A 24,981-nucleotide genomic window follows, 5' to 3' on the forward strand; every position below is an offset into this window, starting at 1 on the left:
CTAATCTGCACTGGCTCGGAAGGTTGTAAATGATTAGCTAGTTTGAATTTGCATAACAATACTGACAATGAACGTGCATTCAACGCCACAAGTTTTTTTGTTTTTTTAGCCAATCAGAATTCATCTTCCGAGCCAGTGCAGATCAGCCGAAAATACAACGTGACAATGACGTAATTGTAAAAGCTGCCTTCTAACAAAACATCCTGCACCGGTGGTAGTTGTCTGCACATAATGACATAACTGCTTCATTCCAACCCCCAGAAATTGAATGGTCTAACCCGACTCTGGTGACCTTTGAACTCATTTGAACCCTGCCAGCTGCAGAGTAGCGATTTAGATAAAAGCACGCGACTACAAATTGGTAATTGAAGGGTGAGTACAATTTTACACCGATATCTCTAGGTCGGGTGGTTAGTCACAGTCTCTGTGTATATGGACTGTTGTAACGAGTAAGGATCATATGCAGGCAATCACATGTATATGGTGCAACATACGATTCTAATACGATCACTGACTAGTTCAGTAATAGCCATTCTACAGTTCCCGTGGTTAGTATATTTTGTAACCTGGTTATGACTTGGTATAACGTGGATTGATTCAGATTTACCATATTTTAATAATCAAAATGAGCTACTAGTATATGTTGGAGTTTTCGGAGACAAATTTAATACACGTGAACATGTAAAATAGCAATATAACTCATTGTTTTACTGCCAAACTCGTGAATTGAAATCCAAGTGAGAAGGCTCAGACATCCAACTTGAAATTAAATGCCAGTGGTGAGAATCAGGATTCTGCATGCTCGCATTTCTTCAGATCAACCAAGGTGTATATCGTTAGCTTTGAGCAGGTGACCAGGAAGACGAAATAAACAAGTGTACTGTGATTACATGTATGTGTCAGATCACAGTCCCCAGTTGAGGAACTGTGGTCAGATGCACCATATACATGCAGGCATGTTTTTCTGATCTGATCGTCTACTCAAGAGGAGCTACATAACACACTAAGATGGAGTACTTGTGGGTAGTCACCAATGAATTTTGGAATCAACTATAAAAACTAGTATAACTCAACAATTTGTGGTATAACATTTATTTATAAAATGACATTTATGAATGTGATTCATTTTCATAAATCTCCTCATACTCGCATGTTTACCATCAGTGAATCTATGCATGTTTTTTTATGCAGGTTGTACATCACTACAGATGTATTCAATTTGTGTAATTGCTATAGATAACTGCTTTCATAACTTGAAAAGTGCACTGTATTAACTGTATCAGAGGTATATTACTTAGGGTTTGCAAGTAGCGTAACATGATACCAAGATCCTCTCGCATAAGGGATCCCAACACAGAACAATGTGACTGCGCATGCCTAAGGTACATGTAACTAGGATACTGGGAGGTCCAGGTGGATCAAAATAGCTGCTCACGATATGACTGATTACAAGAACTATATTTTCTGTAAATTTTCGATGTATTACATTTTTTCACTATGACATGTTTTATTGTGTTATTACAAACCTTGAACATTGTTATATGTCATGTCAGAAGGTCGTAGCCTCAGTCTCGCTATCTACGAGATGAGACTTGAATGGGATCTTGACATCATGTCACCATACAGAACTATGCATTTTGCAAACCACAAGTAATGTACCTCTGCTGTATACAGTACTGTCCAAGCATTACTTAACATTTAGTTAGCAGGCAATGTATTAATAACATATATTGAAGTGAAGACAGTGTCATTTTGTTTGAGACCAATTTAATATTTTCCAAAAAAAAAAAAAAAAAAAAACTTTTCTAAGAAGGTCCTCACGTCTCAGGTGGTAGCAGTGGATTATACTCTATTGATTTGATTTAGAGAAGTCCTTTGTTCTGTTTGCGGCATTTATTGTTTTTTTCATTTCGTTGGTAAAACTGTGAGCATTGCATTTTCACACACTCTTGAAAATGTAAAAGTTATTTTAGAATTTTAGTTTGTTTTTGAAGCAGAGGAATTGTCACCTGCACATGTGTCAGATGGCCATAGTGTGTCATTGTTTACAAACAAGCGTCTACCCATGAGCATTTGCATTTTGTTATCGACTAAATTCCGGGATGTGCACAGGTAACAACTCTCTCGCTTTAATTTCTTGTAGTGGTACTAGTAGGATTGTCTAGTAGTGTGTTGGCTTCTGTTGAGTGATGTGTCCTAATATGGACAATGATAAATACATGTATAATGAATTGTTACAGTAAACATAATTTGAAATGTTTGAATATTTTCCCTTTATTCTTTCTTGAATCGTTAGATAGTGTATTATAAAAGTATGTCAACACAGTAGTTAAACATGGCTGTTAGACTTGGTATTTGCCGACTGGGTTGCCGTGACCTATTTATGAGAAGACAAGTGTGCTCATGGAAAAGGTAACTTTCACATTTATTGTAATCAGTTACCATGGTTTCACAGTTAGGTTAAACTGGTTTCATATTAGTTTACAATAAGTTACTCTAGTAACTCTAGTAAATGTCTCTATAACCAGGTGGTCATTTTGTTTATATTCATGTCCATGCTGAATCCTTGCTCATATTTTGTCTGACATAGTTGACAGTTTACATACAAGTACTTTACTCTTAGTAAATATTGTAGGTTGTGTTATTTTGTACGGAACCAATTCTCAGAGATGAACAGGACAATATTATTAAAATCTCGTATCATGATCATGCATATTTAGTTACAGGTTCACATCATATATTTTTGAGATTTGAACAAAAGTGGCCGACTGGTGGCCATTTTGTTTATATTCATGTCCATGCCAATTTCTCATCAATATCATCTGATTCAGTTGAAAGTTTGTACACCTGAAATCACAGTATATAAACATATCTAGAACTGTTTCTCAGAGATGAACAAGATGAGTGAGTTACAGGTTCACGTCATATATTTTTGAGATTTTAACAAAAGTGGTCGGCTGGTGGTCATTTTGTTTGTATTCATGTCCATGCTGAATCCTTACTCATATTTTGTCTGACAAAGTTGACAGTTTGTATACAAGTACTTTACTCTTAGGTGGTATTGTAGGTTGTGTTATTTTGTGAGTCAATCAAATTTTTCAAATTGCTGGCTATTGTGTCTAAAATCCTGAAATCGCAGTTTTTTAACATGTCCAGAACTAATTCTCAGAGATGAACAGGCCAGTATTATTCAAAACTAGTATCATGATCATGCATATTGCATTACAGATTCACATCATTTCTTTTTTTAGATTCAAACAAAAATTGTTGACTGGTGGCCATTTTGTGTATATTTATGTCCTTGACGAATCCACACTCATATTGTGTACGACATACATATTACTGTACTTATAGGTACAATGTTTTACCATAAGTTGTGTTTTTTTGTGTGACTTAATCAAATTTGTTAAATTGATTGTGCATGATTTTGTTCAAACTGCAACCTACATGTACATACTGAAATTTGGGTTGCACATTCCATTTTTTAGTGATTCAACTAAATATGCTCTGCCCATCACAGTAAATTGTCAGCAACTACTGATTGCATCACAGCGCTATTCAGCTGAAAGTACACCCACACTCTGTGATCGATCCTTAGTGATTGATGTTGACATTATATACAGAATGGGGACTTCTGCATTGTGTATGCATGTTTTTTAGAACATGTTAAAACTACCGAAAATTTAATTTTTCTTTGGCAATGTAAAAAGTAACATGGGGTCAGCACTAACATCGATCTCAAATACAACATCGTTTGGCAAGTTTGAAGCTTATTGTTCTTCTCCTTTGAGTCCCCCAGAATATCTTTTCTTTCATAGTAGCCGTTGTCTCAGTCTACAATTAAAATCACTTGAAGACGACAGTTTTCCTAGCACAGACAAAGCCATCATGTTATTAATTAAAATATTAATAGATATGACATTATTACTTTAAAACCTTTAGCTGCTAGTCAGTTCTTTTAGTGCTAGTTATATAAATGTATGAATTCCATATCTTCTTACGTACATCATAGCCATGTTAACAGTACATATCTACATGATATCACTCTACAAGTGTTGTTTTCTTTTATTCCAGGCTCAATATCTATTTTATCATTTTGTCAATATTTCTGGTAATCCAAGTCGTTACAGCTAGCACATGCCCAGTGTACAATATATTGTATTATTTACCAATTGATAGATATTGTACAGCGTCACAAGAAAATAATCCTCTGCTGCAACAGGATGGTCTACCTAAGTTTACTCAGATATGTGCTGAGCAAGTCGTACCTGCCATTCAAAAACTAACTGCAGATTTTGATAGAAATCGTCAAGAAGTTGAGGAAAAGCTTCAAGGTGAATTATTAAGTTTTATAATTCTTTCTTAAAATGCTCTGCAGTGTTCTGAGTAAGACATTTTTCATTCAATTTAGTCGGGTGACTGTCCAATTGTTTTGTCGGTCTTCTCTGCAATAATCTAAATGTAAACATTAATAAATGTGAACTCATCCTGATGTCATGAGAAATAGGAAGATCACACTTGTCTCTCTGGCAACAATAAGTTGATACAGCATGTGTGGAGTAATTATAATAGTCATCTATATTTGTATGTCTTAACCAATCAGAACTGTGCATTATATTTTTCTGCTCCCTAAAATATTGTGCATTCATTCTATATTTGCAATTCACATAACCTAATATGCAGAGATGCTATGCAAAACCTCAAAATTACGGCACGTTGTAACTTGTACATGTAACAATACTTAGACAGATCGATGTATAATAATATGATTCATAATAACTATTTCAACTTTCATCAACTACAATTTGTGAATTGAAATTCATTATTAGTACACAGCAATGTTCGGTGACTTTAAAATACTGTTATTTATGTTTTACAGTGTTCGGAGCAGACGCAGAGATAACATGGGAGGATGTATTCAATCCACTTGAGATTGGCGGGTCTAAACTGTCCTATGCTTGGAGTGTTGTCAACCATCTTATGAGTGTAAAAAACAGTGATGAATTGAGGAGTGCTTACCAACAAATACAACCACTGGTTATAGAGACTTCAACTAAACTAGCACAAAGCAGAGTTATATACGATGCTATTAAGGTAGGTCAACACTACATTCATTTTAGATGATTCAGTATACAACAAATGTTATTTTCTGTTTATATGAACTTCTATTGGACATCCACTGTTAATAGAGCAAATACGCATTTGCTTGACTTTGAGTGTATCTCCGATAGAAGTACATGTGTAGCAATAGTTCCATTGTATTGTATGCCAAAAATGTAACTTATTTAAACCATAGACACAGCTTACATAAGCACAGAGGCTACTAATATGCTAAATGTAAAATAAGGCTCAGGAAAATGTACACAACTACTGATGGTTTTAGAGTTCATGTCAGAATTTTTTATTTTCATGATAAAACAAAATAAAAGCACAATTTTAAAGAACAAAACAATCAGAAATTGTTTCTCTTTTTCTAAGCATAACGCATATCATAGATTTAAGCAACAGATTAAATGAGACAAATTGTCCGTGCACATGGCAGTGACTCTTAGTTAGTGTGATTTTGTTCCAAACGAATCAAGTAATCCTGACATTTCTAACAGTGAAAACTAAACAGCCTTTTGTACTATTTATTTATCAATGTTGTGTATTCATGTTATAGCGATTAAACCAAAGTAAAAGAAAATTAGATGAAGCCCAGTATAGAATTATCAACTCAAGTTTATTAGCAGCTCAACTTGGTGGGGTGGAACTTACTGGAGAAAAGAAAGAACAATTTAACAACAACAGACTTCAAATGGCTAAGTTAAGCATGGACTTCAGGTAAGGAGCATACTATTTTGGGGGGGGGGTAAGACAGGTCACATGTTCATGAGATGGATGTACAGGGTACATAGAGTTGGGAAAATTCTTTGAAAGTCTTTGGATTTTTTCAAGTCTGGAAAGTCTTTGAGTTGTCTCTAAACTACAGGAAAAATTTTTGAAATGTCTTTAAATTTCTTCACAGTTATTAATTCATTTTTGAAAGGCCTGTTTTCTCCAGGAAACTACACTATCCTCAGAACTTTGATGAGCTTTGGTGATGATGTTGGTTTCAATTAAGGGTCAAAATGTCTTGGGAGAAATGCAAGAAAGTTTGGGAAAAGGTCTGGAAAAGTCTTGGAAATCATTTGACTCTTGGTGCTATGGACCCTGAATGTATTTTCCATCAGAGTCTGGTTCTCATATTTTCTTGTTGGGACAATTCCGCTGGTTATTTATTATAGTTGTATTGTCGGCAAAATTTTGTTTCAGTCCTTTGACATGTTAGAGTGAAGTGATTTTCACCTGCGCACACAGAAATTGAGTCTGAGCGGCAATAACAACACATGTTAAAACTGCAAAGGCTCATGGGTAGATGCTTCTTGTAAACAATAACATCCTATGGACATCTGCAACATGCACAGGTGACGATTAATTGATTCCACTGCTTTAATTGTTATGTGTACTGTAATAAATACACAGCTACGATATCTGCCTTGACAACAGCTGAACATTACCAAGCCCTTTCTATAGCTATGGTTGTAATTAAGTTTTCAGTATTTAAGGATGTCATTTAGTTATAGAATTGCATGTAGGGCAATTAACTATGATCAAGATGGTCTACATTACAAAATCAATATTTGATGTGAAGCACTTTCTTCCAAGTCTGAATTATACATGTACATCAGACTATTGAGTTGTTTCCTGGATGAGCAATTAGAACCCTCCTATTGGATTTATATGATGACTCTTATGTTACTACTGTGCCTATGTGAACATTATGTGCTGCCTAGATTAGTTATGTTTAGTTCCCACAAAAAGTTGAATTTGTGCAGCATTGCATGACGAGATTTATTGTAGTGAAGACATTTACATAACTCAGTCGATACAGCATAATGCATCAGGTTTCAACCAGTATAATTGCAGTGCAATGCAGTGACCTTAAGATTTGATTTTGGGTACACTTTAACCAATACTCAAATAACAATACAACTTTAACGCAGTGTTTTGATTTGTTTTTCAGTAACAATTTACTTGATTCTATCAAATCTTTCAATATTATACTAACTGATAAGAAGGATGTTGATGGGTTGCCATCATCACTACTACAGTTAATGGCATTAAATGCACAGCAAGATAAAACTAAGTAAGTGGAAAGTGATATTTTTAAATGCAGAAAATATTTTTTTTGTTAATTTAAAATAATCTCTATAATTTTATTCTATAATTTTGTTCATGTATCAACTCTTAGCGTATGCGCAATATTTTGCCAATGTTTTAAGGTTATATTACATATTAATCGAAAAAAATGTAATTTAGCAAAAATCAAATAAAAAATCATCAATATCAGTATGTAGTTATTTGTTATAGTTAAGGTGTCTACTTTAAGAAATAGAAAACATAATTCATCTACCGTATTTGTTCTATTAGTAGCACGTGCACTTAAGTGTGTATTTATGGGCAAAATAACTAATATTTTAATGATATCATACAACACATGTAATGCTAATATTAAATCAGTATTTATAACAGTAACATTTTATTTTTCCACTTTTATTACTGCCGTTTTATATAATTCTCCACAAACTAAGAACATTGTACTTTAAACTTCTTCCAAGTAATCATTCATTGAAACAATTAAAGTCCCTATTTAGCATATGCACGTATTCTTTCGCTATGTACAATAACAATCCTCGCACATGCATATTATGTTGTTTTTTCTTCATTGAATGAATACAGCAATAGCAAAATTTTAGTTCACAATAAATCATAATATAATTTGGTGCTCAACTAATTTTATTGAAATTATTTTTTTGTTTTTAATTAAATAAAAATTGTTTGATTTGATTTTATTTTGATCGATTATTTATTTATTGATAGTTTTTGAAGTTTTGGCGATTCCCAAAACAGCAAAAAAATACAAAATAATTATAAAAAAAATATTAAAAATAAAATAAAAGCATATAAAATAAAAACACACAACACACCTTGTAAAATAAAACAGATTGGTTCTCAAGATGCCACATTAAAAAACAATTATATAAAAAAAAATGTTTCTCTGTCTAGTGTCTTTACAGTTTTAATTTATGCTAAATTGATATGTACATAACATTCCTATGAAATTTATTGATATGTGTTCTAGTGTTAATGCTGATACTGGTCCATGGAAATTAACTCTAGATATACCTTGCTATGAACCATTTATGAAACACAGTAAACAACGAGAATTAAGACAACGATTGTACATGGCGTTTATCACTAAAGCTTCATATGGACAGTATGATAACAGTGATATGATTGAAAATATCAGAAATTTGAGGTCAGTATCTCTAAATATTTAATTTTCACTTTTACAAAAGTTACAAATATTTATTTTTAAATTTCAGGATTTTATGACGTTTATGAAGACTTGGGGTCTTCAGAGAAATTTTTCTTGCTACAATGAAATTTAATACGATTTCCACTGATTTGTGAAATTTATAAAAATTTACTCTTACTCTGTATCTTGTATGCGGTATACCTGTCAATTCATTTGATGTGATTTTTAGGGCAATGTATTACTAGTTTTGCTATGGTTGTTGGTTACTATTACAGGCAGGAGAATGCCAAGATTCTGGGATTTAAAAACTTTGCAGATAAATCACTGAAATCTAAAATGGCGCAAGATGTGACTGAAGTTATGACGTTAATCCGGAATTTGAAACTGAAAAGTAAAAGTGCTGCAACTCAGTAAGTCAAATCAATATTAATATCGTGACGAGGTCTGAAACTTGGGACTATGAGTTTGGGTTCCATCTCTCCATTCGTCCAGAGAAATTTCTTGATCACATTCAAACTCAAAGTTTTTGTCAACACTGTAGGTTTATGTATATTTTAGCTAGTCTGTAATTTCTCAAATTTAAAATGTAGCTAATTTAAAAGAAATTATCAAAATGTGATAGCTGGCACTATAGCTAAATTAAGATTCTATTAATTTATGCATTTAATCAAATTTGATAAAATGATGTGTATTTCAATGTGTTTTACAGTATATATACGCATTAGCTCACTGTGCTATCAAATATTATATATTAAATATAGTCCACATTCTATTTATATCTATTTTAGGGAACTCCATGATCTAAAAGAGTTTGCAAACAGTAATGGTTTCCATGGTGATTTATCTCATTGGGATTTACCATACTGGTCTGAGAGACGAAGAGAACAGTTATTCAAGTGAATATATCATGTTCACAGTGTCATTTGCGCATAATTAGTTCACAGTGTCATTTGTGCATAATTAGTTCACTGTGTCATTTGCGCATAATTAGTGACAACAATGAATAAACTCTGTACAGTCTGTTGTATGCCCGTCATCCAATCTTGTGTCCAGGCATTTCATAGCTCTCAATTTTCTTCTTCGGTGTTTTAAAAAACCGAAAGAGAAAAATTATTTTTGAAATATATCAGATTCTGTATTTTCTATTATTGAAATTTTCTGCAAATCTACAAGTTGATATTTATATTACAGTAACTTGGTGTTAATTGAACACATATATTGTCATTTGTTTGAATTCCCAGTGCCTATTTGTCTTGAAGCCTTAATAATGAAATATTTGCATAATATACATGATTAATACAATATTATGTGATTTAAAATAAACAAAATGTTTATTGCAGCTTTAGTGAGGAAGAATTAAGGCCATATTTTCCACTGGGTAGAGTTCTACAGGGATTGTTCAGCTTGACATCATTTTTGTTTGGTGTTAAAATTAAGGTAAGATTAAGTATCTTGACTTAGAATAATCCACACATATTAATCCGCTGATTTAGAGTGATCCCTTAATGTGTATTCATAACTGTTTTCTCAAAAGGATTAATATTTAGTAAACACATTCCAGACCTCATTAGTTTTGGCTCAGTCCTTCTATCATAGAGAGACTGTCATTTTAGATATAAATATATGCATATTAATAAGCTAAATTGCAAACTATTAATTAATTTTTTTTTTTTTGAGTCATGACTTCTTAACTATAAACTTACTGATTATGTGTACAGTGTAGTTGAATGTTTGATAATATTTTACAATCTGCATATTTTTAAATACCGTAGTATTTAAAAATACCATAGTATGTAATATTTAAAAAAAAGAATTGTATCATTTTAATAGCAAGTGTGTCTTAAAGGGCAGTACTAGTGAGTGTCCAAATGCTGCATTGTATATGAAATAAATTTCATTATTATACATCTGTCACCGTAACGCCATAGGTTACAGTAATTTTGCGGTATTTTACAGGGTATTTTCATCCTACTGTATTAGAAAACGCAAATTTCAAATATGGAATGATTACGCGCGTAAGTGTCCTCTAATAATAAAAACAAACATAGCTGCCACCAGGGTTTGACTGGACTTCACACAAAGAAGTTTGCTGATTCTGTTCTAAATTTTTTGGATTTCGGTATTCCCATGATGTATCCTTGAAAGGAAAAGACGTATATTAAGGTTATTACGAGTATACCTCAAAGTATGCACTCAGACAGTACGCCGTTGCATCGACCTCTGCTGCTCGTCGGTCGATACTGCCGCTGTACTGTCTTCGTGCATACTTTGAGGTATCTTCGTAATAATCTTATAGTATTTAAATGTATGACGCATGGCGACTTAAAGTTGATCAACACTTGTTTAAATTTTGCCTCATAAGTTTTTACAATTCTGTTTAATCTTGTTCCAATTTTTGTAAGTGAAATTTTAGCCTCCAATATTTAAAACAAAATTTAAATGTATTTCATGACAAAAATATGTAACTGTTTTTGGAATTAACTTGTTATCAATATTTTCGGTGTATACAAGAATGGATTCATAGTGAGCATGCAGCAGTGGAGACAACATGTGAACATATATGCCAATCTACTAAAACTGAAAAAGTTCAGAAATTTTGTTTTAGCTTATTTTGATTCCAATTTAAATGCAATACTAGAAACATAAAAAATTCAATATGAATGCAACTTATAAGACTAATTATGAAAAAGTTTAGTTAACATCTGAATTGCTGGAACTGAGGACACATATTTAGTAAGATCTTTTGTTGTACAGCCCAGATAATATGGTAGTTGGTTGGGCATACTAGAGTATGTCTGTTATAAAATATTCATCAACAACAGCAAATAGCCTTAGTATCTGTTTACATGCTCTTTCTCAATACACACAATATAGTTTCACGTTTCTCACAACAGTACTTTTGTGTCTTGTGTCTTCAGCCTGCTGATGGTAAAGTTGAGATTTGGCATGAAGATGTAAGATTCTTTGATATTTTAAATGAACAAGGTATGTATAAATATAGCAGTAACATACTTTAATGAACATCATATGGATGTGTCACAAATGTAGTTGCAAGTTGAACAATGTGTTTGATATCATATGGGATACAGTCATTCATAATGTATAAGACATGACATTGATGGTGAGGAGGCTTTCATAGGTGTTCGGGACTGTACTTTAAAGACATACAGTTTTACCCATGGAGGTTTTTTTTTATTTCAGGAGATCATATTGCCTCATTTTATTTGGACCCATTTACAAGACCTGCAGAGAAAAGAGGAGGTGCCTGGATGGATACACAATTAGGTATGCATGGAGTGCCTGGATGGGTTTACAGTTAGGTATACATGGGGTGCCTGGATGGGTTTACAGTTAGGTATACATGGGGTGCCTGGATGGGTTTTCAGTTAGGTATACATGGGGTGCCTGGATTATACAGAGTTAGGTATGCATGGAGTGCCTGGATGGGTTAACAGTTAGGTATACATGGGGCGCTTGGATGGGTTTACAGTTAGGTATGCATGGAGTGCTTGGATGGGTTTACAGTTAGGTATACATGGGGTGCCTGGATGGGTTTACCAGTTAGGTATGCATGGAGTGCCTAGATGGGTTTACAGTTAGGTATGCATGGAGTGCCTGGATGGGTTTACAGTTAGGTATGCATGAAGTGCCTGGATGGGTTTACAATTAGTTATGCATGGAGTGCCTGGATGAGTTTACAGTTAGGTATACATGGGGTGCCTGGATGAGTTTACAGTTAGGTATACATGGGGTGCCTGGATGGGTATGCATTGGGTGCCTGGATGGGTTAACAGTTAGGTATACATGGGGTGCCTGGATGGGTTTACAGTTAGGTATACATGGGGTGCCTGGATGGGTTTACAGTTAGGTATGCATAGAGGTGCCTGGATAAGTACACAGTTAGACATGAAGGGGTGCCTGGATAAGTACACAGTTGGGCATTCAGAGGGTGTCTGGATGAGTACATGGTTAGGTATGCAGAGGTGCCTGGATAAGTACACAGTTGGGCATTCAGAGGGTGTCTGGATGAGTACATGGTTAGGTATGCAGAGGTGCCTGGATAAGTACACAGTTAGGCATGCAGGGGGTGCCTGAGTGACATAACATAGTTAAGTATGGTATGCAGGGTTGTATATTGTTAAGATTTGTAGGGGATTGAAATTCAAATTAAACATACCCCTTCCATTCAAAAAGTGTCTGCTGTCCATTTTTAGATATATATACTCGTCTACACAAATAAGGAAATTACTGTAAAATACTTTATTTTAGCTGGAATAAATTTTCACTGAAAAGACTTTTTGAATGTTTTGTATGAAATTTATGTTCACTGATTTTTGACTGAATGTGAAATATAGGAACAAAAATATATTCGCTGGATTTTATTTTCACTGAATCATTATCTTACAGTATATCATTCTCAGTTCGTCATGTATAAATTACATTAGCAGGGGTTAAAAAAAAATGTTTACATCACTTGCACTCAGTATTTAATTTTTGATCATTCAACTCTTGCAGTATACTGTACGAGCTAAAATGTATTTATCGGTGACAGGTGGCAATATTTTTAAACTCTATTCAAAAAATATTTTGGACTAATGAATTTTAGTTCTGCAAGTGTGAGATTGCGGAGTACTAAAATTCTGATTTTATTAATATAAGTGAATCAATGATATCGTTTGGATTTCTCTACCTGAATACTTTACTTATATATATTCTATTTTTTACTCTATTATGAAAACTTTCAGCAGTGTGTACCGGTAGGGAGTGCTCCTATGATTTAACACATTTCCTACTAAGGAAAATAGGAAAAAGCAGGAGATTTTTATTATAATATGCAAGCTTTTGTGCATTCTGTTTTGTAGGAAAAAGTGAACTTTTAAAGACAAAACCAGTGGCCTATCTGGTGTGTAACCAGAGACCACCTATAGAGGGCGTACCATCTTTGATGACATTTAGAGAAGTAGAAACTCTGTTTCATGAGGTGAGAGCTTTCATTAGACTCTTGTTGTGCAATGTCTGAACTATGAACTAATGTTGTCAGGCTGCCTGTGTGTCTGTCTGTCTATGCACATATCTTGTTACATGGATAGCTTGCAAAATCTGATTGGGTTTTGGCACCAACACATGCATACTAATTAGCTCAATTTGCATATTTGTTCACACAATTCAGATGCAAGATGATTGCAAAGTTCTTAAGAAGTATGTTCCCATTTTTATGCTAACTTTCTGCAACGTAGGGACAGCTGATGCAAATATCTACAATACCCTTGCATTAATTGACTGCAGTCTGATGTTACACTTTTCAACTTTGCTGTGTAAGTGTGGTGAAACCTGTGGATAAACACGAGTAGCAAATTTACTTCACTTGCTGGTCAAATTTACAAATAAGAACGCATAATTTAATTGTTCACTTTGTTTAAGAATGTCTTGCTATGAAATAAACAAGATTTCGACAAGAATACTATTATTAGTAACATGCCCAGTGTTTGAAAATAATCTGACACGGTTTTTCATCCTCCTGCAAAGTATCTGCTACTTGACTTCCAGGTTACTGCATTGTATCATAAAGGCATGCTTTACATACACATATAGATAATACTGTTAAGGATACATTATTTATATAATATTACAAATGTACATGGACTTGTTTTGCAATCTGATTAAAGATGGACGTTTATTAGCTGTTTTAGTGTTCAAAATATGCTGATCAAAATCAAACATTTCTGCTCTTCCTAATCCGAATTCATATTGATAGATTCATTCAATCTTGATATATACATAGAACTTAAAATGAATGCACATTATTATATAAAATGAATTTGATTAAAAAGTGGCTGACACCAACGTGAAGCATTTCTACAATTTTGAAACTGGATCACAGACATGCTTGGCTGGTATATCCATGGTTGATTTGCTAGTCGTAATAACTTCCACATGTCTGGATGTGAATTACACTTATCATGTTCACACATACACAATTCTGTATTCTGTTAACCACTTAAGTTTTGCGATTTAATGACTAAAAGTCACTGACACTCAATGTCATGGGACAGCAGACAAATTTTCACCTTTACACAATTTCAAGATTTTTACTGACTTCTGAAATTCACTTTGTCTTTTTAAAGCAGTTTAAAGTTATAATTTTACAATGAAAATTCATTTAACCTGTATTTGTTATAAGGTTATTAAGAGGATACCTCAAAGTATGCATGAAGACAGTGCAGCAGAGGTCGATGTGACGGCGTACTGTCTGAGTGCATACTTTGAGGTATACTCGTAATAACCTTATTATTATACATATTTTCCTGCCAAGGATACATCATGGGAATGCCGAAATTCAAAAAGTTTAGAACAGAATCAGGGAACTTCTTTGTGTGGAGTCCGGTCAAACCCTGGTGGCAGCCATGTTTCTTAATCATTCCATATTTGGAAATCGCATTTCCTTATATGGTAGGATGAAAATACCTCGCAAAATACCACAAAACTACGGCATGCTGTAACTTATAGCGTTACAGTGACAGATGTATAATAATATGTTTTATTATGATATCATTTTTATTTTTTTGTCAGTTTGGTCATGGTTTACAGCATATGTTGACTACTATTTCATATGCTGATGCTGCTGGTATTAACAATATAGAATGGGATGCAGTAGAGTTGCCATCACAACTCATGGAAAACTGGGTTTATGATAAAAATACCATGGCAACCATAAGTGGCCACTATCAAACTGGTGAAACGTTACCTAAACATCTCTTTGATCAGTTAATTAAAGGTAGGGAAATAGCTTGGTATTAAATTACACTATTTTTTATGGAATAGTTCATTCGAATGAGTGAAGGATTTTTTTTTTTATTACTGTAAAATGACTAATTTTCGCTGGGTTTATGTTTCGCAGATTTACCATTTCAGGCATATTCAGAGGGTTTTGAATTCACAGTTTTATCATTTAGATAATGCTAATGCTAAATTTTAAATACTGGGTTTTAATTTAGTGAATTTTCCAGTCAGCAAAAAATGCAAAATTAAAACCCAGTGAATAATTAACTCCTTTACAGTAGTAATGATGTTTTGATGCTAAAATTAAGTTTAGTAAATGTATTATTCTGCTCAATGTCATTGTCACCTTCAACTCATACTAAATTCTACCTGCAGTTACTTATGATATTCTGGGTTATCTTTGTCTGTATGTAATTATGTAAGTAAGAGATGTATACCAGCCACCACTAACGGTTTACGTTTTGTGATTTACAATTTACGATTTTAAATTATATTGCAATCCTATATAGTAAATAATTTTTCAATTACACAATTTTGGTTCACAAATCACCAATTAGTGGCATCCCTGTATACCAGTCTATTAGGTATGAGACATGTCAAAGTCTTACACACATACTGCAACAATTACATGTCAAACCCTTCACGATTTGGTACAAATTCTAATGGTGTTGTGAAACATATACTGAACCATGTATTAATTTTATGTACTGTAAAGGGGGTAATTATTCACTGGGTTTTAATTTAGCTTATTTCGCTGACTGGAAAAACGCCCTAAATTAAAACACAGTGAATATGTAAAATTTAGCATAGAACACATTATCTAAATGACGAAACCGTAAATTTAAAACCCACTGAATATGCTCGAAATGGTAAATCAGTGAAATTTAAACCCAGTGAAAATTAGTCATTTTACAGTAACTAAAGTATTAATGATACAGTACATTTGTTTATAATTTCAGCTCGTAAATACAATGCTGGTCTAAGCATGTTGAGGCAGCTCTACTTCAGTGCTTTGGATATGGAACTACATACAAGGTATGTGACTATATATATATTCCATTTGCCTGCTGTGTATTAATGTGGGTGTCTGGCTATTCTTTTATTTTTCACATTTCTCAGTTTACGGGTGTGTAACAAACAACTGAATAAATGGGCCATTTTGGGAATATTTTCAAATGTTTTTTTCATTGCTTTTCATTTGCCCCGAAAAATATCCAAAATTCTTTATGAACAAACATCAACAAAAAGAAGTGTTAATTGACCATATTTGGAAAATAGTGGGTAGTTTCAATGTTTTCATGTGAGATACTAATGCTCCCACATGTGTTGCCTTAGAGGTTGTTGCACAATATTCTCCTTAACATCACATCATATTCACAAGTGACTTTGTTGATGAGTAATGAACCATCAAGTCAAAGTGGCATGTCATCGTAAGGTTGTCATGTAATAACCTCAGTTTCACTAATGTAGATGTGCTAGGAGATAATCAAGATAATTTCGCTTCAGATTTTGACATTTCCTTTGCAGCTAAATTTAACCGAAGGCATAAATAGTTACCTGTAAGAATATTCAGTAAAATTATTTTTTGTATTTGCATAGTTGTCAAATATGTACTGTAAAACAATACATGAATGCTCTATGTATAATAATTATTGATATGGAGCAACTATTTGAGTGTTATATATTTTATAAAGTTATAATGTAACCCATATCAAATCTAACAACTGTGATGATTTAATCATTCACCTTAACTTTTAAGTGGCATAATTCTGCTTGCTTTTATGTATTTAAAATAAATTTGTTTTTGATAATTTTGGAACAGACGAACATAATTTCCTATTGAATACAAGTCTTGATCCAAATTCTAGTGCTCACAGGATTGATCTTTACATCGTTAGATTTCTGTTCATCATTTCAGCACTGACCCATGGATGGATGTCATGAAGAGAGTATCAGAAGAATATACTATAATGAAACCACTGCCAGTAAGTCACTAAAATACAGTACATGTGGCACATTCCTATAACCAACACAACCCTCTCCTCTTTATTTCACCTGTAAAGTCACACCCATATCTTTACAAGCAACTGATTGCACACACAAAATAAATCTTATAATGTAAATTTATTGTATATTGTCTTTAAGAAATATACACATTGCTGTACATGTAATATAATTACTGACTTAGGTTAGAAAGGTGGGGAGTTTTTTAATAATGTGTTGCCAGATTCTGGAAGCAGATGATGATGATTTACCTGCCTGATTTTCCTGACACATGGTTGGGAGAATGTATTTGAGTAATTGTAGGTGGCAAAGTTTCAACTCCAGTGTGCATCATTACAATATAAACAATATTTTACATTTTAGGAAGACCGGTTTCCTTGTTCTTTTCAACATATATTTGCTGGTGGTTATTCAGCTGGTTATTATTCATATAAATGGGCTGAGGTGAGAATTCTATATACCCAGACACCCTTGAAAGATTCCATAGTCACATTTGTTCGTCGATGAGTTTGATTGCCATGACATACTCTCTCCACTTGTGATACTGTAAAACATGTTGAAAAGCATGACGTAATAGCGAAATGTTGATTTAGCGAATTTCTCTTGTCTTAGTTGATTTCTTGTTTTCACCTGCCAAAACAAATGCGCAGTTATCACCTCCATAAAAACAAAGAAAAACTGTTAAGTGTAATAAGGAAGCGCTCCAGATTATTACATTTTCTGTCTTGTTTACAAAGTGTTTGTGTGTGTGGAGAAAAAGACGTTGATTAGACGCCATTTTGAATTTATAAGTCATTAGCAACATTTCAAATTTGCGAATTAGTTCACCCGTTAAATTTGCTAAAAAGACATGTTTACAGTAGTTTAGCTATAGTACTGGCTATAAATAAAAGCTATGTTCATTGGCATGTAGCCAGGAAATAAGCAAACTATTTGATTTGCTGGGAAATGTTTGTTGTTAATTACAGTTTGAGGTGATCAAAACAATCTAGTCTGTGGTTATGTTATTATTTTTATTACAGGTAATGTCAGCTGACGCCTTTGAGGCATTCCAAGAAGTTGGTTTGACCAACAGGGACAAAGTTGCCATCGTTGGAAAAAGGTAATTTTCCTATTAGTTTATTTCAGACACTTCTGACCTTCTGATTTACATCTTTTTTGATTTTCTTCTCTTCATTCTTTTTTTTTATTTTCATCTCTTGATTCTCTGATTCTTTCTTCTGAAATTATTTCTCCTGATTTTCTTCCCTTCTTATTTTCTTCCTGTCTTTTCCATTTCTTTGTTTCTATTCTGGTTCTCTTCTGACTTTTATCTGCTCTGATTCACTTTTCTTCTTCTTCTTCTTCTGATGTACTTTTATGATTCTATTCTGATTTTCATCGCTTATGATTATCATCTCTTCCGATTGGCTTCTCTTGATTCTCATTTATGAATATCATCTTCTCTGATTCTCTTTTCTTCTGATTTTATTCTCTTCTGATTTTATTCTCTTCTGATTATATTCTCTTCTGATTCTCTTCACTTTTTTTCTGATTCTCATCACTTCTGATTCTTACCTCTTCTGATTCTCTTTTCTTCTGATTTTATTTCCTTCTGATTCTATCTCTTCTGATTCTCTCTCCTTGTGATTCTCCTTTCTTCTGATTTTATTCTCTTCTGATTCTCTTCTCTTCTGATTCTTGGCTATTTTCATTGTCTCTTCTGATTCTCTTCTGTTCTGATTATCTTCTCTTCTGATTCTCTTCTCTTCTGATTCTCTTCTCTTCTGATTCTCTTTTCTTCTGATTCTCTTTTCTTCTGATTCTCTTTTCTTCTGATTCTCTTCTCTTCTGATTCTCGTCTGTTTGATTCTCTTCTGATTCTCTTCTCTTTTGATTCTTTTCTGATTCTCTTCTGATTCTTACCTCTTCTGATTCTTGTCTCTTCTGATTCTCTTCTGATTTTACTCCCTTCTGATTCTTGTCTGTTTTTATTCTTGTCTCTTCTGCTTCTCTTTTCTTCTGACTTTATTCTCTTCAGATTCTCCTCCCTTCAGATTCTCTTCTCTTCTGATTCTCTTCTTTTCGAATTCTAATTCTCTTCCTATCAGATTCTCTTCTCTTCTGATTCTCTTTTCTAATTCTCTTCACTTCTGATTCTCTTCTCTTCTGATTCTCATCTCTTCTGATTCTTGTTTCTTTTGATTCTTGTCTGTTTTTATTCTTGTCACTTTCTTCAGATTCTCTTCTCTTCTCTTCACCTCTGTTCTTATGATTCTTACTTCTGATTCTCATCTTTTCAGATTCTCATCTTTTCAGATTCTCTTCTCTCCTGGTCCCTTCTCTTCTCTCCCGATTCTCTTCTTTTCTGATTCGTATCTCTTCTGATTCTTATCTCTTCTAATTCTTGTCACTTCTGATTCCCTTCTGATTCTCCTTTTTTCTGATTTTATTCTCTTCTGATTCTCGTTTCTTCTGATTTTATTCTCTTCTGATTCTCTTCTCTCGTGATTCTCTTTTCTTCTGATTCTCTTCTGATTCTCATCTCTTCTGATTCTCTTCTCTTCTGATTCTCATCTCTTCTGATTCTCATCTCTTCTGATTCTCATCTCTTCTGATGCTCTTCTCTTCTGATTCTCATCCTTTCTGATTCTCATCCTTTCTGATTCTCATCTCTTCTGATTCTCATCTCTTCCGATTCTCTTCTCTTCCAATTCTCTTCTCTTCTGATTCTCATCTCTTCTGATTCTCATCTCTTCTGATTCTCTTCTCTTCTGATTCTCTTCTCTTCTGATTCTCTTCTCTTCTGATTCTCTTCTCTTCTGATTCTCTTCTCTTCTGATTCTCGATTCTCATCCTTTCTGATTCTCATCTCTTCTGATTTTCATCTTTTCTGATTCTCTTCTCTTCTGAGCCTCTTCTCTTCTGAGCCTCTTGACTTTTCATTCTTGTCTCTGTGATTGATTTTCATCTCTTCATACTTTTTTCTGACTCTTCATTTGCAACCAATAATTGCAACCAATTGTGTTCAGTAATATCCTGGAAATAGGTTTGATTGAAATAAGTTTCTGTTTCCATTTTTGTAGATTCAAAGACACAGTATTGGCAATGGGTGGTGGGATGCATCCTAAAAAAGTTTTTCAAAATTTCCGTGGACGAGACCCTTCACCAGATGCTCTACTAAAATTGTATGGTCTTAGTTAGCACCACCACCATCAGTCTCCATCACTGTTGAACAGAATAAACTTACATATTTTATACTGCCTTGATTTGTCTCTAGATTTGTGAGTAATTGTTCAATTGAAAACTAAAATGTTATTAGGCTATATCACAGAATGCTTACAAACTTCATTAATCAAGAAATAATTGCCACCATCACATGTCGTATAAGCCCCTTATAAGCATTGACCAAAATATTGAGTGCCTGGTCCCAATAATTTGAAATAAATGTATATTTTCAACACAATAATTGAAGTGTATTAAATTATTTTTGAATAAAACAATGTACACATTGCTGTCGTATCAAATATGGCACAGTGTGATGACTGCAGTACTTTAAGGGAGTATGAAGTGATTATCATCAATCAAAACTTTATTTGTCTTCATTATTACATAATGTATTTTGTAAGTTCTTATTTAGTGCAGGTAATAGTAATAATCACCATACAACAGTATGTTTACATTCACAAGAAGGATTTGTGAAATAGTATCTTGGAATGTAACGTTTTCTGCACATTTTGGACAAATAATATCTTCTATTTTATGGGTGTTACAGTGGACACAATCTCTGTTCTGTCATTTCTAATTTGTCTATCAGATTCAATACGCAATGTATGTGCGGAAATTCTGAGCTTGTCTTAAATGTTATCTATCAATTAATTTGGTATAAGTTTCCAGTTTTAGAACATATTTAAATTTTGACATGTTATGATTCTAAATGATAGTTTAGCATTGTGGCAATCTAAATATTGATAAAGTTAGACGGAAAACAGTGACTGGAAAGTCAGCAATAATGTGCAATTATGATCCATCTTGTATACAAAATGGCTACATAACTGAATTACTCTAGTAAAGTGCATTTATCAAATCCACATGCTCAAATCAATAGTATCGACATTGAAAGCAGTTTCCTTTATATGAACCTTGTAATACAGTACATAGATTTACATTATTCTCTAGAGACGGAATGAATGAATTTGTTAATGGTCCAATAACCACATTGCTAAATTGATACAAAACTGAAACTGTCGAAATAAAGAACCACTCTGACAGGTGAAGAGTTGTGTAATGGTTATCTTGTGCTCCTTTTTTGTATAAATGATCGGATTAATAGTTTATTCTCATGAGTTATTTACAGTCGAACATCGCTCTATTGAATGAATGAACCCGTTATAAATAGAATGAAGAAATTCATTAATGGTTTGATGTCCCGATCAATAATTATCGAATACAAGCAACTCCTTTGCATCGGGATGATGATGGCCACTATTATATTATTTGTCATCAAGAGATGTAAATATTGATAAGATGGAATCGTCTGGTTTCAATGGTTCAAATATACATTGTTATTTTTGTTTCATTGAATTAACAAACGATTTGTCAAAAAATTGTAATGTTGTTATGTTGTAAGTGAAATCGTGACAGATTTTCAATTCAGTAAATTCAAGTGGCGTACAGAGAACCTGTGCTCACATTTCAGAATAATAATAATACGAGAAACAACTCTGTTCAGCTCGCGTGATGCACGGGTGAATGCAAGTTTTGTGGACACGAGCATTTTGGTCGGATCAAAATACAGAATATACAGTACGGTGCTACTTACATACTTGCATTTTGATGTATTGTGTTGTGGGTAAGTCACTCTGACTGCTTGCATTGGTAAATATCCAGTAATATTCACATGAAGGACGCTTTTGACGGCCGAATCTACAGCGCATTTGCTCTGCGTTGATGCTTCGAACGTATAGAACACTAGCGATTGTGGCGCCACCGACGCGGTACAATGGCCGTGACGCAGTGGCGTCGTCAAGCGATTGTCATCCGGCATTCGATGCGTTTGTTATCGCAAACGAGGGGTCGTAACGCCACTAAAATGGGTTCATTTAGATCCAAACTATGTATAAATATTTGAATAACTGTATTGTGTGATGACACCAGTACTCGTGTACCCAGGGCACACGGCCTGAGTGTCGTATTTGTTGGCTTTTGCCACCGAGTAGGAACTTGTGTAAAACCAAATATCTCAGATAAACGCCAGGGTTTGCAATATCGCGTTGGCAGCACAATTTGTAAACTGCCGCGCTAATTTGGATGGACGAATGAAGCGCACGATAAAGAGTCCAACAACCCAGACATTTAATGAAACACTTTTGTAATTAAATGACTACAAGTATTTTGAGCAATTCAACATCTCGGACATGGGTACAAAAGCGCCCTCAAACAACTATTTGCAGTCACACATCGTACCATTCACGAGTGAATTAAAAAGTGAGTGAAATAATGAATGAATGAATGAATGAATTCGTCAAACGTTTAATGACCACATGACCCATTAAAAGAAAGATAAAAGAAAGAAAGGAATTCACAGTCATTAATGGTTTGATGAAACTATCAATAAATTCAAATAATGTATTTACTGTAATTAATTGAAATCCACCACTTTATCGAATACAAGTAAATTCCTTGTATCGGGATGACGATGGCCGAATATTATTTGTCAACAACTGACGTAAATATTGAAAAAATGGAATTGCGTGGTTTGAAGAATTTTAAATTTACATTGTTATTTTGGATACATTGGTAATACCCAATGATTTGTCAAGAAATTGTCTTAACTAATAAACGAATTGTCAAGTAATTTTCTAAATGATAATAAAAATCACCGTTCTCATGGCGTTATGTTGTACGTGAAATCGTGACAGATTTTTAATTCAGTAAATTCAAGTGGCGTACGGAGAACCTGTGCTCACATTTCAGAATAATAATAATACGAGAAACAACTCTGTTCAGCTCGCGTGGTGCACGGGTGAATGCAAGTTTCGCCAACACTATCAATTTGGTCGGATCAAAATACAGAATATACAGTACGGTGCTACTTACATACTTGTCATTTTTGATGTATCGTGTCGTGGGTAAACCACTCTGACTGCTTGCATTGGTAAATATCCAATAATATTCACATGAAGAACGTTTTTTACGACCGAATCTACAGCGCATCCGCACTGTGTTGATGTTTCGAACACATAGAACATCATTGACTGTCTTAGTGACGCTAATCGCGGTACAATGGCTGTGACGCAGTGGCGTCGTCAAGCGAACGTCATCCGACATTCGATGCGTTTGTTATCGTAAACGAGGTACCGTAACGCCACTGAAATGGGGTCATTGAGATCCAAAACCATGTATAAATTGTTGAATAACTGTATTGTGTGATGACACCAGTACTCGTGTACCCAGGGCACACGGCCAGTGTCGTAATTGTTGGATTTTGCCACAGAGTACGTAAAACCAAATATCTCAGATAATAGCAAGGGCTGGCAATATCGGGTTGCCAGCACAAATTGTAAACTGCCGCGCTGATTTGGACGGGACGAATGAAGCGCGCGACAAAGAGTCCCACAAACCAGACACTTAATGAAATATTTTTGTAATTAAATGACTACAAGTATTTTGAGCAATTCAACATCTCGGACATGGGTACAAAAGCGCCCTCAAACTGTCGAGATAAAATATATTGCGATAGGAGAAGTGTTATATAACTTTGCCTTATAATAATCTTGTGTTTATTTTTGCCCAAATGATTGGATAAATTATTTATTCGCAGTCACGCATCGTACCATTCATGAATTAACTAATTTGTAAAGTAATAAATGAATTAATGAATTTATCATGTTTGAATGAATAAATCCGTCAAATGTTTAATAAAATAAGAAATAGAGAATTCACAGCCATTAATGGTTTGATGAAGCGATCAATGAATTAAAATAATGTATTTATTGTAATTAATTTAAATCCACCACTTTATCGAATACAAGTAAATTCATTGTATCGGGATGATGATGGCCGAATATTATTTGTAATCTACTAACGTAAATATTGATAAGATGGAATTGCTTGGTTTAAAGAATTTGAAATTTACATTGTTATTTTGGATACATTGATAATGCCAAACGATTTGTCAAGAAATTGTCTAACTAGTAAACGAATTTTCAAGTAATATTCTAAATGATAATACTATTCTGCGCAGTCATGATGATATTCCGTTCTTGACACCGAGGCTGCTATAAAATGCAGTGAATTCAAGTGGCGTACAGAGAACCTGTGCTCACATTTCAAAATAATAATACGAGAAACAAATCTGTTCAGCTCGCGTGGTGCACGGGTGAATGCAAGTTTTGCGAACTCGATCATTTTGATCGGATCAAAATACAGAATATATAGTACGGTGCTACTTACATACTTGTCATTTTGATGTATCGTGTTGTGGGTAAACCACTCTGAGTGCTTGCATTGGTAAATATCCAGTAATATTCACATAAAGAACAGATTTTTACGACCGAATCGACAATGCATTTGTACTGTGTTGATTCAGTTTCATTCAATATATTCATGCCACTCTTGATTCAAGATCAACACCTGGTCCCTTCAAGCAAATACGGGAATCCAGCTGGTGATTCTAATAATTACGCGACAGTGGAGGAATTTTGGGACCATGTTCTGAGAGCTTACTGCGAACTCCCCGGCGCTGCGTACGCATGGAGATACTTGAAATTAAACCAAGCCAACAGAACCGAATCCTTAAATTGTATTATAAAACAGGGATTGTGCAACGTAGAGAAGTATATGTGCTACCATTGGATCCTTCCTTTGTAGTTGGA

At 34.0% G+C, this 24,981-nt stretch overlaps 1 protein-coding gene, 2 long non-coding RNA genes and 1 pseudogene across 4 annotated transcripts in view; 1 reads left to right on the top strand and 3 right to left on the bottom strand.

Moving 5' to 3' along the window:
• Positions 1–24,981, bottom strand: part of LOC144349256 (uncharacterized) — a 35,993-nt gene that overhangs the window by 4,839 nt on the left and 6,173 nt on the right. The window lies entirely within an intron of this gene.
• LOC100372157 (uncharacterized) lies at positions 234–21,392 on the top strand. Of its 2 annotated transcripts, none has more exons than XM_078007905.2 (19): positions 234–372; positions 2,297–2,412; positions 4,075–4,334; positions 4,880–5,094; positions 5,663–5,823; positions 7,046–7,168; positions 8,165–8,341; positions 8,617–8,751; positions 9,130–9,237; positions 9,682–9,778; positions 11,260–11,326; positions 11,543–11,626; positions 13,204–13,322; positions 14,912–15,116; positions 16,081–16,156; positions 17,040–17,106; positions 17,489–17,569; positions 18,148–18,227; positions 20,191–21,392. In XM_078007905.2, the coding sequence occupies exons 2-19, from the start codon at positions 2,336–2,338 to the stop codon at positions 20,306–20,308; spliced, it is 2,250 nt and encodes a 749-aa protein (XP_077864031.1). In that variant the 5' UTR covers positions 234–372; positions 2,297–2,335; the 3' UTR covers positions 20,309–21,392. The 2 variants fall into 2 exon arrangements, with proteins under 2 accessions (XP_077864031.1, XP_085351683.1); XM_085495557.1 differs by having other exon boundaries at positions 4,180–4,334.
• LOC144349254 (uncharacterized) lies at positions 18,280–20,182 on the bottom strand (annotated as a pseudogene).
• On the bottom strand, positions 18,761–24,591 carry LOC146728648 (uncharacterized). The gene is made up of 2 exons (XR_014928184.1): positions 24,560–24,591; positions 18,761–20,143 (listed from the first exon to the last, which is right to left on the bottom strand). It is a non-coding gene; the product is annotated as an uncharacterized LOC146728648 (long non-coding RNA).

Source organism: Saccoglossus kowalevskii, chromosome 22 (assembly GCF_978046115.1).
Source record: "Saccoglossus kowalevskii chromosome 22, keSacKowa6.1, whole genome shotgun sequence".
NCBI classification, from domain to species: Eukaryota; Metazoa; Hemichordata; class Enteropneusta; family Harrimaniidae; genus Saccoglossus; species Saccoglossus kowalevskii.